The sequence below is a fragment of the Rhinolophus ferrumequinum genome, chromosome 17 (assembly GCF_004115265.2).
Source record: "Rhinolophus ferrumequinum isolate MPI-CBG mRhiFer1 chromosome 17, mRhiFer1_v1.p, whole genome shotgun sequence".
NCBI lineage: Eukaryota > Metazoa > Chordata > Mammalia > Chiroptera > Rhinolophidae > Rhinolophus > Rhinolophus ferrumequinum.
In genome coordinates, this window is record NC_046300.1 from 52552621 (window position 1) to 52571218 (window position 18598).

At 33.9% G+C, this 18598-nt stretch overlaps 1 protein-coding gene across 40 annotated transcripts in view; it reads left to right on the top strand.

Moving 5' to 3' along the window:
* SLMAP (sarcolemma associated protein) overlaps positions 1-18598 on the top strand; it is a 121424-nt gene that overhangs the window by 54358 nt on the left and 48468 nt on the right. For all 40 annotated transcript variants that reach the window (XM_033132911.1, XM_033132916.1, XM_033132917.1 and 37 more), the window contains 7 exons: positions 4649-4721; positions 8492-8528; positions 10236-10298; positions 14697-14792; positions 15051-15122; positions 16381-16521; positions 17453-17590. In XM_033132911.1, the coding sequence (XP_032988802.1) occupies positions 4649-4721; positions 8492-8528; positions 10236-10298; positions 14697-14792; positions 15051-15122; positions 16381-16521; positions 17453-17590 (620 nt within the window). The remainder of the gene's footprint in view (positions 1-4648; positions 4722-8491; positions 8529-10235; positions 10299-14696; positions 14793-15050; positions 15123-16380; positions 16522-17452; positions 17591-18598) is intronic.

Consider the following 18598-nt stretch of genomic DNA (forward strand, 5'->3'; position numbering starts at 1 on the left):
TAAGTCTGAAATGCTTCATGGTACACTTGAGGACCTCAAAAATGTGCACTCAATTCAACCTTTTGATTTTATTTCCCATTACTTTCTTAATATATGTTAAGCTATTAAACTAGATTATTTAGAGATAAGATGGTATATGGAAATCCTATACCATATATTTTGAATCCATATATTTTGAATCCTAGCACTGCCTCTTGCCAAATCAATCTCCTCCAGCTGCCCTCCTTAGACGTGCACTCTCATCCTTCTTTTTTTTTCTTTTTTCCTCCCCTACCCCTCCTCATCCTTCTTTTTCTCTTTCTTTGCTCATGCCATTTTCTGTGCCTTTCCTTCTATTTTCAGCTTTTGAAATCCTATTCCTTTTTCTTTACACTTTTCATAAATCCTTCTCCTGCCCTTGTCCATTCGAAATTCCCATAGTGTTTTGTATCTCTTGTAGCATTTGTGAAAATTTCCCCCTTTTGTTGTATTAGATATTTTTAGTTCTCTCTACAAACTAAATTGAAATCTCCTCAAGAACAAGGACCTAGTCATAATCATCTTGTTTTTCCCCATCATTCCCAGCATACTGCTTTGTTGCCAGCAGGTTCTCAATGAATATTAAGTGAACAAGTAAAGCCAAAGAGCTATTAACTCCTCATGATGAGTCAAAAAATAAGTCAAGAATCAATATCACTCCATAGTATGCTAGAGAAAGTGGTAAATGAATCCACATACCTAGAGAAAGGACACCTCCCACCAAATAAATAGGAACAGGATTCCTGGGAGAGATAGTAACTGATTCTGGGTCTATGGCAGAAAATGTACAAATTAAGCCTAGAAGATTTTGTCATACCAGAAAGCAATGAAGCTATCTAAGGCGACTGGGGTTCTGTCAGAAGGACTCAGGAATTAACATGGAGTTCTGGCTGATCAAAGATGGGACAATTTGAACATCAAATAATAACAGCAGTGGATTGAAATATATCCAATTTGTTTAAATCCACAAACTTACAAGGATTCTAAAAAGAAAATAAAAAGATTTGATCATCTTTGGAAGAACTTAGGAAACCCATTTATCATTCTGAAAACAGGTAAATAAAGAGAAAGAATAAAGCATTTATGTTACTTTTCCTATAAAGTTTTGAGATAAAGTTTTTTATTACTGATCTCCAGTTCACAAATGAAGACAGAATGATACAATATCAATTCAAAAATATTTTTTAGAATTAAAAGAGTACTTATCTTTTCAGCTAATTGTCCCTGCCTCTTTTCTAACATAAAAAAAAAAAAAAAAGTCTTTGAACCAGAAGCTTTATGAAGCAAATATTCAGGAGTAAAAGTTCAGTAACTCTTTTATCTTAGATTGCAGTCAAAAGGCAATTAAGCAAATAATTCCCCAGTTTGGAGAATTATTAACATCTCTAAGGGAAATGTTAACACCCCTGATTTAGGTTTTGGCTTTTTAAATGTTTCTTGAGCTTTTAATGGTCTTACTCATTGTACTTCCTGTTATTGCCAATCATTTCAAGAGATCCTTCAAACTCCTCAAGTATGGATTGTATTGATCTTCCTACGCAATGCGGGAATGGAGATAGACTACAATATGCTTCAGAGGTTTTAGTCTCCAGTCTAGGGCCTTAAACAGCTTTTAAATATATCAAAGTGAACCTGGGTCCTTTAAGTGGTGTTTGTGTGAAGAGGCAATAGGCAAGGCGGCCTGCATATCATAAAGTAAACATATAACTCAAAAGCAAAATAAATAATTTGTGTAAGATAACAGAGAAAAACCCCACACAGCTGGTGTAGTCTTAATTCTGATTTTTAGTAATCTCATCACTACAGCAGGTAATTGTGGATTTTTCTTCCACAGATACCTTGTTGCCCTGATTCAGACGTACCTGTTTTTCATGTTTTAACAGTTCGGAAATTTGCATGTAGCATATGTTTTACAATCAATTTGTCTTTGAATCTTGGACGTGCAGTAATAATGATTCTGGGTGAATTTTGAGAGCATTTTTCAAAGTATCTTCTTCATAATACTATATATACCATATATATGTATATATACCATAATTACATAGTTCCCATTTAACTGTTAACTAAAAAGGGGTCAGTGATGCTCAGTGATCAAATAAGTTTGAAAAATGCATCATGATGGAAAGTCCATTAAGCTCAGAGAAAACCTTTGGCTTAAGAAATTTAAAACTCTTCCAACCTCTTTTATTAATATCTTTTTTTTTTGCTTTTTTCCCCATTTTTTTCCCCTTTCAACCTCTTTTAACCAAGTATTTTCTAAACTCATCTAATCCCCAAATTCTTTTTTGTTAACACCTGCTAGGAATCCATTTTGGGAAGTGCTGCTATATAGAACTGATTCATACAAGTTTTACAACAAAACGTTTTCATCATGGTTGCTTTAAATACTTGCCTGTTCCGCACTAAAGAGTTAACTGACATTTCTGTGCATCTAGTTGTCCCAAGACCCTTTCAAAGGTAGAGTTGGTTAGCCTAGACTGTCAGCGTCGTCAGTCAGACGTGGTCTTTAACTGCCTTCAGTAATGTGGGAACCCTGAATTGCCCAGTCACTATTAGTCCTGGGTCCATCTCAGGCTGCACGTGAGTCCAGTTGCTGGGCTTCCGGATGATATTTATATCTGAGCAACAGAAATGCCGATGTAACATCACAGGTTGTCAGCTTGGCACTGTAAGTCACTATATCCATTTCTTTAAAAAACGGCTTTATTATCAATTTAAATATATTGGTAAAGTGTCAGTATTGCTGGATCTTCTTGCATTGTGCTCCTGTATTTATTGTAGCCTGTTTATAGTAAATCTTTGGGGGAACTGTAAAGAGGGGAGTTAGGTGGTTCTTGTAAGTGGAGATGAACCCCATCATTCTCAAAGTAAGAGATGTCTTCACCCCTGAGTAATGGAAGCCATAAAATATTTGTCAGAGAGGTTCTTTGACATATTCGATAAACATTTTTAAATGCCTGCTTTGTACCAGAAGCAACCAATCCTTGCTGCCCTCAAAGACTTAAATCTAATTGGTGAGACAGTGGTTGTATAAATGATAAATATTCAAAACACAGTATGCTTAGTGTTATAATAAGTAGACATGGGAGGCTCTGTGGACACCTACCTCAGATACTGAGCTTTGGTGAAGGAAGTAGGAAGTCTGAGCCTGGAGGATAAGGTCATGCAGGCCAGGGGATGAAGGACATCACTGATGGAGAGGACAGCTTGTAGAAAAGGCGTGGGGTTGTGAAAAGTAAGATATTTGGCGATGCAGGTAGGTTTTGGTTTTGTAAGAGTATTTATGGTAGCAGGATGGAGGATGAGGCCTGAAAGGCAGGAAGGAACCCAGTGGTTCATGGCCATAATTGCTATGTTAGAGAGAGAGTTTAGAAGACTGTCCCATGGATGGTTCTTGATCTGTGTTAGCACTTTTCGTGCACTAAATTAGTTAATGAAAATTAATATTGAGTAAACTGTGCTAAATCACTTAAATTTCATGTGCATTTCCAGAAGACAGAGTAATGATATTACTTCATATTTATAATACTATCTGATTCATGGGCCTGAGTACTTAGTAAGTTAACCTCCTATAAGTGCATTAGCTCTATTCTTTAAAATCAGTTTTTTTGAGATACAATGTACACAGAACTTTACATGTATAATTCAGTGAGTTTTGACAAATATAGAGTCACATAACCACCACTCTGTTAATCATGATATAGTATACTTTTATCACCCTGCACTAACTTTTAATTAGAATTTGGTAACCTAAATAAATTAACTCTTTAAACCCTGGAAGATATAATATCTGAAGAATAGAGACATGAAAAACTGTCAACCTTTAAACCAGTCCCCCCACCAATTTTTTTTTCTGTGAAACCCACACAAAGAGAAGCTCTCTGTACAGGTGCTGCTTTTGGGGGGTTTTGTCCCTTTAAATCTTCAGAAGTTCAAGGAGGAAGTAAGAAGCAACAACAGTAAGACGTTGTCTACATAGCGACTGGTGTTAATTTTACATCTGTTTTACAAGATGTTTCGTGTTGGAAGAAGAAACAACCGCCAAGAAAACAAAACCAAGATTTTAAAATGGAAACCTCAGACTTGAATTCTAGCAAACAGCTCTGATACTTAACAGCAGAGAGTTGTAGAAGCAATTTCACTTGTTGGAAGTCTCATTTTCTCACTCCGAGAATTGAATGGCATAGTCCATGCTGTATTATGCAGAATTTCAGAGTTTTGAGAGGTGTGGGTAGGAGTTACAGGTTGGGGATTTTAGGTATAAGGGCTAATTTTTAAACTGGGAAATAGCTGGGCTTAGGTTAGATACAGGCAGATAGGGGAGAAAGTGCTTTTTCTCCCCTCAGTTGTATTTCCATATATTCAGTTGACCTTTTTTTATTGTTATATAGCATTGGAGGTTAGGACACTTTGAAACAATTCTGTCTGTAATTTGACCTTGTAATTGTGATTCATTATGGATAAGGATGTTTCTCCAGGGGAATGAATATTGTCATTAAACCACCAGATTTATTTTCTTTCCCAGAAGTCATTACATGTAAGAATAAAATACATGTTTAGATGTGAGAGGTATGAAGATACATATTTTTAAACAATTATTTTATCCATCTTATTTGTTTGTTTTAACCAGTTACCCATGGGTGTATTGTTTCCACAATAAAACTTTTTCTACCAGATGGTATGGAAGCCCGGCTCCGCTCAGAGTGAGTATAATGTAGTGCTGTGAAGTTTTTGTATTAATTACCTTGGTTAATAGTATTCTAGATGATGGTGTACTGTTAATACTTCAAGATTATTCTAATAATGTTCAAAAATTCATGTAGTTTGGAATATAATACACTTCAGTTTAATTGCTTTTCATATTAGTTATAATTCTAGTAAATAATAATGGAGGCACAGGTTATTTTGTTTCCAAATTTAACTTTACAGTTTATATTTTGATGGGTAATTGTTTTCCAAACTATTTGGGGTATATAAGTTATCGGTGAGTGATAACTGTATTCATTTTGATCTGCATTTAATGTAGGACTTCTTAGACTATGATTGCCTCTGAGGTTCATGCCAGTGTCACCGTTTTAGGGGACCTTGAGGATGTTGATGTAATTGGTAGCATATTTTGGTGGGAGTTTCTGAAGGGATTTTTCCAACGCTGTAAATTTTTTTATAAAGCAGTAGAAAGACCACTTTGGGAAGGCAAACTTGAAAGGGAAAAATTAGTCAAAATGTAAATGTTAAAATGTCAACATAAGTACATTTTCATTTGTGCTTTTCACAGACTATTATTATGAAGTGTTGAAGGGAGCTAAACAGTCTTTAAACTTCAGTATTTTTTTATTTTGGGGGAAACCTTGATTATGCAAGAAGCTTGTTTCTGTACCAAGCATAATATTTTCTATTTTTCAAAAGCAGAGAAAAAAGTCTCAGAGTGGTTGGTTGAGAGAAGCAATAAGTTGAAGGCAAATAGAGTAGTGCGTAGGAAAGAGAGAAGGAAAAAAAGCAAAGGGAGGCCCTCCAATTACTATGATTATGCTTTCATTGGAATTATTATATATTATGCTTCAGTAAGAAGCTACCATTTTTTTTTTTTAGCTTCAAGGATAGCTGAAGCGAAGTAGACATTTTAAAACATTCTAAATTTGAAACATTAATGTTTCCCATTCTAAATTATTGTTTAGTTATTAAAAATAAAATTAACTTTGGGAACTTTAATGTGTTTCAGCTTTGATGAGTCAAGAGTTAAGATTTAAAAAGTAAGAGTAACTATCAATCAATTAATGAAGTATGGCTTCTTAAAGACCTTGGTGTTTGCATTTGATAATGAAATTTTTCTTTCATGGAGTCAAAAGCTTTGAGCAATTACATAAAAGGTCATCTGTGTTCTCAGGTTTCACCGAGGAGGGCATGTGAATTTTTTCAGTCTTGTATCAGTGAATTGTGTCTCTATCCCTCGTTTCCCTAATGCTTTTCATCTTTGACCGTTTCCTTCTCTTTGTTTGGTTTTCCTTACATGTTTAAATATTAGTTGGCATTATTTAGAATTTACTGCCAATTTCTTTGTACATAATCTGGCTGACTTTCTGGACAAAATGATTTTTGAACAGGCAAGTCTGTAGAGCTGGAGGAAGATCAGAATGGTTTTAGAGGTGGATAGTCCAGTTCAAAGCCTGACTCCACCTGTTTCGTGGCTTGATCAGGCCTCCCTTTTCTCATTTGAAAATGAAGATAGTAATAGTACCTGTTGTGCAGGAATTTTAGGAGGAGGAGTAAGATTGTACACTTAAAGAGCTTGGTGTAATACATGACATATAATAAGCACATGATGTTTCTGTATTATAATCTAATATTTTTTAGCAATCAAGATGCATTTAGGTATGCCAGAATGCTTAAAATTTAAGGTACATTATATACATAGCATTTAGTATGTTTAAGATTTTCAGTAATTAATTCTCAAAAAGTTGATTTTTTTTCTTTCTTAACTTTTATTATATTGTACAAATCATTCTAAAATGGTAAGAAACAAACCCCACCACCATAACACTAAATAACAAATTTCCTTCTCTATGTTCCTTGTTACTTATGAACTTTTTCCATAATTAAAATAAAGTATACTTATATCCAAGACAGTTTTTGTAAAATACAAATATACATCACTTATGGAATGTTTTGCTGGATTTTTATAGCCTTTTGTTTGTTAACCAGATTTTCCTAAGAACAGAAAATTTTGTACTTGGGTCAGTAAGAAAACTGGATTTGAAAAAAAAACTTCATTAATACCATTTGATTCTATTTAGACTTTAAGTTCATTTCCCTATATGCATATCTGCAGATAAAAGCATATGTACGCAAAATGGTTTTCTCTGGGTGCTGGCATTGGGTAATTTTTATTTATTTCCCCATGCTTTACTTCACACATTTTCCATAATCAATATGTATTAACTTGTATAGTCAAGAAAAAGAAACTTATGTTTAAAATACCTGTTCCATTTCTATGGGGTGGACAAGAAAAACTGAAATTGTACATAATTTTGTAAACCTTCGTTAGGCAAGCACCAGCTTTGTTAGGGCCTTGTGATAGGTTCTGGGGATGCAGAGGTGAATTGGTCTGTGCTGGGGAACACAGGCATGTATTCAAAGAAGTAAAGGGTTATATGGTCTCAGTGGAAGTCTCTACAGGATATCAGGGGTGCTCAGAAGGGAGGTAGGTGCTGCTACTTAATGTTCTGTTTTACTCAGCATTCTGGTTTATTTGTGATTAATTGAATTGGAACAGGTCTTAGTATGTTTGCAGTTACTACAGTGGGATCAGAACAGTCATTCTAAATATTAAGTCCTGCAAGATGAGTTTCTTAGCAGCTTACGCATGCTTAACCAGTTGAATCTGGGAACTAGACCCAGTCAACCTTCAAGCTGACCATCGCCAGAGTGACCTTTAGGATGGTGTGATTAGCAACTGGTAGGGGACATGGGTGACATCTTTGATTTGATTTTCACTCCCTCTATTCACCCCCAACCCACATACAGTATCTTACAGGGAATTGTAAGGTAGGAACCCTAGCTTTCTTAGCTGCTGTGTTCTCATGAGAGTGGTACTAGCGATCAGGTGCTACTATGGCCTAGGTACTGTTTTAAACTCTTTATTTATAGTAACACATGTAATACTCACGATAACCCTATGGGATTGGTTTTGTGATTATTCCCATTTTGTGGATGAGGAAGCTGAGACCTATGATTAGGTAACGTGCCCAAAATTACACAACTGGTAAGTAGAACCAGAATTTAGACCCAGTCAGTATAGCTTCTGAGCCTGCATGCTTAGCTGTTGTACTACCCTCTCTGGCAGTAGTGCTTCATAAGGCCAAAAGACAGTACCAATTAGTACTATCTGTTTACTGTTTGGTTTTAAAGTGATACACTGAGTTTAGTTTCATACCTACATCTAAGCTTTCAGTTGTTAGTTGTGAAGTGGCTGGGTGGAGAAGAGTCGTACTACTGTTTTGATCAGCTAAAGTTGTTCTCCACAAGAACAAGTTTCCAAATCATATGTTCTTTCCAGTAGAACTTTGCTTTTTAAGATTTTCTGTATAGGAATATTTAATTTTAAAAGAACTTAATTAACATATTCTGAAATTGAAAATGGATAATTTAAGGAGTGCTTCTTTTCCATGTAGAAGTTCTTACAACTAAGTAATTCACTATAGCCTGTACTAAGTAATGGATCCTTAAAAGGGCATTTAATACATTTTGGATTTTGAATTTGTGTTTAGAAATATGTGTAAAAGGTAGATTTATATATTTATTACCTTGTTTTCTAAGAATTCTATACATTTATGAAGGATTGGAAAGTAATTCACATTGTTTTAATTATGTGAAGGCAATTATATATCAACTTTGGGGTTTAAGCTATTCTGGTACCGTCATACCATTTCCTCTATTGTCAGGAAATTAGATAAAAATTCTAAATTTTATTTTTCAGTGTCATCCATGCTCCATTACCAAGTCCTGTTGACAAAGTAAGTTGTTAATGATTATTTTTTTCAAACTAACTGAGCTATGTGGCTTTGGAAAATGTTTGTTTATTTTTAATATGATTTATCTTGAAAATTATTTCTCTTTTGTAACAAAATCTGTGGAGTTCATATAGCTATATAGTTACTGTGGTCTTCTGATCTTCAGTATCTGGAGAATTTAAGATGGATGTTTCTTAGAAAAAAGCCTTTGTTACCACAAGTAAATGGCTGACTGTGTAGCTTAGGAGTACTTGTGTTGTGCCCAAGCAGAGGTGAGAAGTCTTTTGTTACTACTGTTTATTCTGGGTTACAGTTCTGTCTAGAAATGTCTATTAAAGCTTTCTGCCCAGATGGTTCATTCAACATATACCGACACATGGAAATACCCCAGAAATACGGGCTTATACAAATTGTTCTTTTATTGTCCTTGCAGATCAGTTTTAGCCAGATTTGGTCAGAAACTTTGCAATAATTACTTGTTAGAAAATATTTTTTCTTTTGTTCAAAAATAATGGTGTATTAAACCGTAGATATCATTGCTAAATAGCAAACAAGCAAACAAACAAAAACCAAACTACTTTTGTATCTTTTGACATTAATGTGGATGTTGAGTTTTCTTAGCACAGTAACTGAAGTATTGGGGAAAAGATTTTACCTTTTTTCCTTCCATTTGCAAAAAGAATGAAAGCCTGCTTAAAACCGAAGTTCTCTGTTTTTAAAAGTAAAAGTGGTTAATCATCAACGTCAGCCATACCAAGAATTATTTCAGAAGTGAATGATGGCCATGCTGATTGAGGACTAACTAAAAAATAATGCCACCTCTCTGTCTTCTAGTTAGCATATTAATAAAGATATGCTTTCTGAGCTTGATCAAGAATGATGCTATTAATGATCGTTAGTAACTAACAGTAATGATGTGATCATGAATAAGTTACGTTACAAGGTTTGATAGTGTTGAGGATGTGAATGTACAGCACCCTATTAGTGCCCTTCTTTTCGTTGTTGTTGGTTTTTGTTTGTTTTTGTTTTTTTCTTTTTTCTTTTTGAATACCATGGCTTTATATTCCACCCCTTATAAAAGGTACTTGTTCTATACTCTTGAGGTCTAAGCATTTGACTGTGATTTGTAATGTTTAAACACCATTATTTCCCATCTTTTTCTTCTTAAAACCTACCTATAGTTGAAAGTGGGGAAAAAAAGGACAAAACTATTTTCATTGCCCCTGGCCATTGGACACAGTGTTATATTTCATGTCCTGCCTCTCCCCACTCCCCCACATACAAATACCATTTGAAGATGGCTATTTCTAAATGAATTGTGACTTGTTGACATATTGAAGAACTATTTAAATATAAATTTGAAAGGGGGGCAATGTAGATCTGTTGATTTAGGAGGTATTATTTCTGGATTAAGAAAAGGCTGTATAACCTTTGTGCTATCAGTTTGTGTTTTGGTTTATTAAGGAATGTTTTCATGAGTAGCACTTGTTGCATCACTCTGCTTATAAATCTCAAACTGGTCACATAATATACCATTTACAAATTCTAGACATGGGACAGAAATATTTTTAAAACTGAAGGGATTGGTTAATTTGAAAACTAATTTTTATTTTGCATATTTCAGTACATAGTCATTTCAAGGACTTGGTTTGGCTTTAATGTCTTCTATAAATATTTTGTGTGACCATTGACATGTCATTTTGTTTCTAGGTTGCTGCTAACACTCCAAGTATGTACTCTCAGGAATTATTCCAGCTTTCTCAATATCTACAGGTAAAAGTAAATCTTAAAAATTCTTAGTCTTTAAAAGCAAAATTAAACAACTTAGATTTTTGGTTTTGCTAGTTCACAAATACAGGCTATTACTAACAATTGTCGCCCTAATAAACTTTAATTTAAAGGAAAAAAATCTATATAGGGAAGTAATCATACACACACACACACACACACACACAGTTTATTGTAGCACTGTTTATAATAGTATATAAAGTAAAATGACTTAGTATCTATCCATTGGGATGAGTTACATAAATTATAACACATCCCTGCAATGTGATACTATGTAGCTATTAAAAAGAATTTATTCATTCAATTATACATTCATCAAATATTTATTGAATGGCAGGCATATTTCTAGTTACTGGGGTTAGATTAGTGTACAAGACTGACTATATATTTAGTCTCATACAGCTACTATCTATATAGAAAGTAAATTAAATAGAAAACAGACAAATAAAATAACTATAATGTGTAATAAGAACTTGGTGAAATAACAAGAAGTTGAGGGTTAATAGAAGGACCTAGATCCATACCAATTTATATAATTTGTACGCAGGCCTTAACTCGCCCCCCCCACTCCCATCCCCAAGTAGACACGAGTCAAGGATTCAACTACATGGCATATTCAAATTTGTTTCAAGCCATGTTTAATGTGTGCTAGAATCAATCGAACTTTTTATGACCTTTCTTAGAGTCTAGAGAGCAGAGCATACATACCAGTCAAAAATGTCTTTCCAAAAGGGTAGAGAATTCAGACTTTGTCCTGTAATCAATAGAGAGAGGTATCACCACCACTCTGTTGAATATTCAGACCATGTGAGTTCTGCTCTAGTACAGCTCTCTCTGGATTATGACATGGACCACCCACTCAGGCTCTTCACTTTGTCTCTCCCTCTATATTGATCTCTGATTACTTGCAGGGAATCCCCATCTAGTATATTGAAACATATGAAATTGCTGATATCCAAACATTTTTGATTGACTAAAATGACAATTTCACATGTTCAACTTACTATAAAAGAAATTCTTCCATACCTATGTCATGAACTATTTTTTTAATTTTAAAAATAATTTTATTTTTTAATAATTACAGTTGACATAAAATGTTTTATTACTCTCAGGTGTTCAACATAATGATTAGACATTTGTATAATTTACGAAGTGATCGCTCTGATAAATCTAGTACCCATGTGACACCATACATAGTTATTACAATATGTTGATTGTATTCCTAATGTTATACTTTACATCCCCATGACTCTTTTGTAACTACCAATTTGTACTTCTTAATCCCTTCTTTTTCACCCACCCCAAAACCCCTCACAGCTGGCAACCATCAAAATGTTTTCTGTATCCATGAGTTTATTTCTGTTTATTTATTTTGTTCTTTAGATTCTACATATAAGTGAAATCATAAAAAAAACCAAAAAACAAATACAAGCTAAAGAAATGTTGGTTGGATACAAATACAAAATATATTTTCAAAATAATAAAAGGATTAAAAATAGGTCTTACGAAGAAAGGATAAAAAGAATCAGGATTGTTAAGTCTAGAGAAAACAAGATTCTGTACAAGAAAAGTTTTTTTCCTTCATATGTGAGGAAGTTCAAAAATACTTGTTTATCTGTAGATGACTTTTAAATAAAATTAAACCTGGAGAGATTTTGGTTGCTTACTATGATAGGATTAGCAAATAATTAAATAGCACTTGTTATATGCCCAGTTTCTAGCCTAGCACTTTACCTATATTAATTCATTTAATCCTCACAACAATTCTATAAGGTATGTATTTTATTCTCATTTTTACAGATGGAGTAACTGAGGGACAGGAAGGTTAAATGATTTATACAGTATCACACATAGTATGTGGTAGAGCTGGAATCTGAACCCAGTTAGACTGCAGAGTCTCTGACTGACTATGCTGTGCTGTTGGATCTATGAAAAGATTTCTTGATAGGATGGATCCTTGGACTGGAAATTAATACCATGCTTAAAGGGCCGTACAGATCTCTAATATGGAAACAAATGTTTTTGTTTTTGTTTTTCTGGTTTTGATAGATTTGGGTTGGACTATGATTATTATTCTGGTGAGGGAGCATGGTTAAGGAAACCCTGAATCAGGAATTTAGAAGTTGAGGTTTTTATCTTGGCTTTGCTGCTCAATGAGTTTTGTGACCTTGGGTGAGTCATTTTATACGTGTAGGTCTTCAATTGCCTTTTATTTAAAACGATAGGGCCAAACCAGGGATCCTGGGTCCCTACATTCTTTCATAGTAATCAATCAGTAAAAGCAGTTCTACCTCAGTTAAGAATGTACACATCTGTGAAAATAAACAAAAAATTATCAGTGTATTAATCAGATCTTAATCTTCCATGGGGCATAATGTAATAGTGCATAGGAAAGCAGCTTTATACACTTGCAGTTTAGTAGAATGTTTAAAAGCAAAGACTCGAGCCAGAATTCTCTAGACTTGATCTGTGGCTTTAACTTCTGACCCTTTGGTTCCTCATTTTCCTCATCTGTAATATGGATATAGTAATAATACTTACCTCAAACAGAGCTGTGAAGAGTAAATGAATTAATATGTGTCAAACACAACAATGCTTGGTCCATGGAATGTATGCCATAAATGTTAGTAGTTGTTTACCATTCACTAGGAAAGCACATTAATTGACCTAGATGTCTTATATTTAGAGGTGGAGATAAACTTTGAGATTAATTTAGTCTAACCTTCATTTTTCATAAGAGAATATGGGGCTCATTTCCCAAGGTTGTACACTGTAGTTACTAGAGTGTATGGGCTGTGAATCTCTCACCCGTCTGACTTACTCCAGTGCGCTTTCTGAGTTTCTTGTCAGTTTGAATATTCATAGTAGGCGTAATCTTTCACTGTTCTTTTTCATTCTTCGAGAGAAAATTATACTGCATCGTCTTTTCTGTATACATCTTTTTGAATTGATAAATTTCTAATGTAAATTGTAAATCTTCTGAATAAAAACTGTAATAGATGCATTTCATGCCTTAGAACTAAAAGCCCATTCCTGGAAGTATTAGATTTCTGTTAGGATGTGGTTCATGGAGTGAGTTATGAAACCCTAAATGGAATTGAGTAAAAAAAAGTGAAATTACACCATCTAGTGGAAGTAGTGGTTATTGCATGGTTTGTTTTTAAATAAAACTTTTTGCAGCACGAGTGTAATTTTCTAAATATTAGGAATATTCTAGAAGTTTAAAATAAACTTGGCAACTAGTCACTTGTAAGTGTAAGCTGTATTTTAATGTGGGTTCTGAGGCAGTATGGCTTTTATTAGATTCCTAATCTATACTTTTAGAGTTATATTAAAAAACAGTAACTCCAACTCTAATTAGAACAGACTTTCCCTAATCATTATTTATCAAGGATGTGGAGAGCAATAAGTGCATGCTTTAAATTTCAAGTACTGTGTTTGAGGCATATACTTCTTTGTTGAAGTGGCTCATAGGTATTAGGGTAGTAAGTGTTCTTCTTTAGATAATGACAGAAGTAGAAGAAAGTAATGTAAAGATGTGCCAAAACCACAACTGAAGGCCGTGTGAGCATTTTCACCTTGACTTCCAGTGAAGGAGAGCCTCTTGACAGCTATCAAATATTAATAAGTGACCTAGAGAGATAAGGCTTTACTTGCCAAAGTTTTTCTCTGTAAAAATATTCCTTGGCAGCTGCCAAGTAGTTACATAACTCTGACCCCTTAATTACCCTGAACCAGCAGTTGGTGAACTCTTATTTACTTTTGGCATATTTAATTCCTGCTAAGTAGTATACACTCCCAGAGCGAATCAGAACACTTGAAAATGCAATAGGCTGTGAGTGAAGCAGTCTCTTTTTAAAAATAGCGTATATATGTTTATATATATAATATTTTAAAAAGGAAAAATTAAATGATGTTTTTATTTTAGCTTTCATACCCATGCAGCTAAGCCATCAAGATGTATTTGCTACTGACCAGATTGTTTTGGCTCAACTTGGAATGAGTTTGTTCTGAGATTGATTGATTGATTTCTATAAAATGCAGGGTTAAAAAACATTTGTTGGATTCTTCTACTGTAGGGTTTGTTGCTTTTTTTTTTAACTCTTGTGAATTATGCGTAAAAAGAAAACAAGTTGACTTGTTTTCTGTTATAGGGGACGTTGCAGCTAGAACACCCCTAACAGAAGTACTTACAGCCCAAGAAATGAGGTTGAAATGATGTGGACTATATATATTTTTACAAAGTAGATTTATCAAGTTTGAAAGTAAGATACAAAGTGGGATGTAATCTGAGAATATTTTCAGAATGTGCTAAAAATTGATTACTCTTCAAAGGAATCATGCTGAATTTATTAGAATCTCTTCTGTGATTTGTAATATTAGGAGGCCTTACATCGGGAACAGATGTTGGAACAGAAGTTAGCCACGCTTCAGCGGCTACTAGCCATCACCCAAGAGGCTTCCGATACCAGTTGGCAGGTATTCCAGTTGCCTTTATATTCAAGAAGCATTTAAGCATAGTTTAATATCCCTTACATGTTGATTCAACTAAAAGTAAAATTTTGTAGCAAACAAAGGCAAAGTTATTTCCTAATGAACAAATATTGAAAATTTAGCATTTTATACTAGATGTTGGTCAGTTTTAGGATTTTCTATCTTTTTTTTAGCAGTAGCAACCTTTTTGATATATGTTATTTACTCTAAGATTTTTATTTATGTTTAATTTTTCTTCAACAGGCTTTAATAGATGAAGATAGACTCTTATCACGGTTAGAAGTTATGGGAAACCAATTACAAGCATGCTCCAAAGTAGGTATTAATCTCAAGTACATGAAGAAAAATGCAATTTTTTATGTAGCTTCATTTCTTTGACTGTCATTTTGAGTACATGCAAAAACATTTATACATTTTTACCATTCTTTTAAATGTTTTGTCATAATGGGAAATTTCAATCATTAGTAGAAAGAATTGTATAGTGAATACCCACGTGCAACTCTGTCTCTCAAATCTGGATTGTTATTTAAACATTCTTCTAGCTCTCTGTCCCACACCATAAATTGGTGGTTTCATCTAGAAATTTGATCGGATTTAGGTTCAGTTTTTTTTGCTAACACACTTCATGGGTGGTATTATGTACTTTCATCAGGAGGCACCATGATGTCTACTTTTCTTTCTTTTGAGATATTAGTAATTGTTGATGATTTTTGCCTAGATCCATTTTTTTATTAAGGGTTGTAAAAATGGTGATGTTGTAATTCTATCATTCCTTAATTTATTAGCTGGATTATTTCTATAAAGAGAAACTTCTCATAAGCTATTTGGTTACCTTGAGGTACATTTTCTTTAGCAAAATTAGGATTAGTGATTTTCTCCCTTTATTCACTAAATTTCAAAATAATGAATTGGTTCTTTCTCATCCACCAAAGAACTACCATAAACTGTTTTTTCCCCAACTTACAATTAAATATTTTTGATGTGTTTTGACCTATTACATTTGTTTTTCTTATTGATACTTAGATTACCCCATCTTTGATCCATGGGAACTTCTTCCTGTTGGCACCTGACCCCTTTTAATAGAACCCTAGCTGACTTTGATAGCTTCCAGCTGTCTTATCAGACAAGATGTTCCAGGCTTATCTTGTACATTTCCTGCCTCAGACTTGGAATCAACTTTTTCCCCATGGTGTTCTTACTCCTTTTGGTTTAACCATTGTTTTAAAATGCTTGGGCCCTTTGAAGGTAATAGATTATTTTTGCCCACAAATGTTAAGTATTGTGGCTTACAGAGCATATGAAAAATAGAAGAGTTAATTCATTTTGTATATCTGAGAGAAATTCTCAATTTCCTTTGATATTTTTTTTTCTATTGGAAGTGTGAATTATTTGTGAAGGCATAATTTACTAATGCACCTTTTAAATACAGCTTCAATAAATACAGGGCCAACATCATTTGTGTTTGGAGTTATCTTAATATAGAATTCAAAGAGTTCATAATGTGTTATTTTTTTCAAATGGTAAGTACATTTTAAAAAATAACTTGGCTATAATTGTAAATATTTAATCCTAGAATCAAACAGAAGATAGTTTACGGAAGGAGCTCATAGCATTACAAGAAGATAAACACAACTATGAGACAACAGCCAAAGAGTCCCTGAGGCGGGTTCTTCAGGAGAAAATTGAAGTGGTCAGAAAACTTTCAGAAGTTGAGGTATTTCAGTCTAATAAATATATATAGTATGATTTTAAAATTTTAGCCTGAAATTGCTAACAGTTTAGGACATTTTGAACTTGGATATTATTGTATAGAAAATATAGGAAATATTTCCTGTCTATCGGGTGGGAAGGAGCAGTATGCTTTTTCGTTGTCAGGCATTCTCAGCATAACCATGTGAGTTCTAGTACTTAGGGTCCCTAGTCAGTGATTGAAGAAATAAAAGCCTAATAATCAGAGAATCTTAATATTTGTACTCTGCTTAGGATTCCTCCTCCACAGAGTAGACTGTAATGTGCGCCAGGGAATTGATCTGTCACCTAATTTTGCTTTTCTTCCAGTTGAGGATAGTTAGTATAAGGCAGAGAATTTGCACCAATTGTTCATATTTTACCCATCCTCCAATGCAAAATTACAAGTTATCTGTTCCTAGATTTAGTTAAAATCTTCATAGTAAACATACCTTAGTATAAGGATAGTTTTTATAATAGCCCCATCCCATAGTGACTGATTCACTGTCATGTCATTAATTTGACATGCAAGGAAAGAAAATTGCTAGCTTATAATTTTCTTACTAAATTGATTGCCGCATATTATTAAACTTACTTTCAAGAATGAACAGGCTTAAAATATTTTCAAGACTAAATAAAAGTCGTACTCAGTGGACTTTTAAAAGTGTAATTATATAAAGGTAGCTTCCTCTCCTCTCCTCTGGGTCGTTTCTTTGTTTTGTTTTGAATTCTTAGTTGTATTTTCTGTTTTAGCATATACCTGAAGTAAATTGAAATCCTTTTGTTATTTAACTCAGACTTATATAAAGTCCAGGGCAGATGTTGATTTAGAACAGCCCATAGAGTTACACTTTTTATAAATTGAATTTAGAATGTATATTTATTCTCAATCAATTGCCTGTAAACTTGAATTGCAGCGAAGTCTGAGTAATACAGAAGATGAATGTACCCACCTGAAAGAAATGAATGAACGGACTCAGGAAGAATTAAGAGAATTAGCCAATAAATATAATGGAGCAGTTAATGAGATTAAGGATTTATCTGATAAATTAAAGGTATGTATTTACTCAACCTGAAAGTATATTAAGTTAATCGTCCCTACCATACTGGATAGCTTAAAAGTTTAGGTATTGCCAAATAGTTGTTGATGTAAAATTTGGAAATGGTTGAAATTTATAGTAAAAATAAGGTGCTTGTATTCCATTTAGCCCAAATCCCATTGCCGTAGATAGTTGAGAGTCTATAAAAGCTGACATATTTCCTCTGGGTAGAAATAGTCAGTACTTGACAATGGGCATCTTTTGATAAATAATAGGAAGTAGATGAAAATCAGCAAAACCCAAGATATTCATACTTTTATAAAATGTGAATCTGCTTATCTTTAGGCAGTCCCCAAATCAGGGCCCAGCAATGTTAGTGCAGGAACAAGCCCCGAAAGAAGGAATGTTGGAGTGGTCTGCTGGAGGCCTGTAGCCTCCAGGGATGCTGTTGATTCTGCTTCAGCTGCAGCTCCCTGTAGCTACAGGACGTTTAAGATAAGGACAGACTAGACCATAGGTAATGGCAAGTTGGTCCTTTCAGATGTTATAACTGAGTTTGTGAAGACCCATCTTTATATAATTCAAATCATAGATTGAGTGGCTAGAAGATACACATTTGTTAGAAAAGACGAGAGCATACTTCCCCTCTGTGTGGTTGGTTAACCTATAGTAGTTTTAAAGGTCTTGTTAAAATGAAGTCGTTTTGAAAAGTGCTTATAAACCATCATTCCTTTAGCTAAATGTAATTTTTTAAAAAATTTCAGAATAAGTTACATTTTAAAATTTTAAAAAATAATTGAAACAATAGTAATTTCAGAGGAAAACCTTATTTCCCTTTTTGAAAATGTGGCATCTTTCTTTATGACTGCTTTATCTCAGTGTGTATTGAGCCTGCTTGCTTGTTCCAAGTTCTTCTCTCCAAGGTGATATGGAGGCATGACCCAGTGCAGATCACTTTGATATCATTTTGATATTTACAAATATGATCTATAACATTACATCTCCCTCTTAGAAGTTTCATGA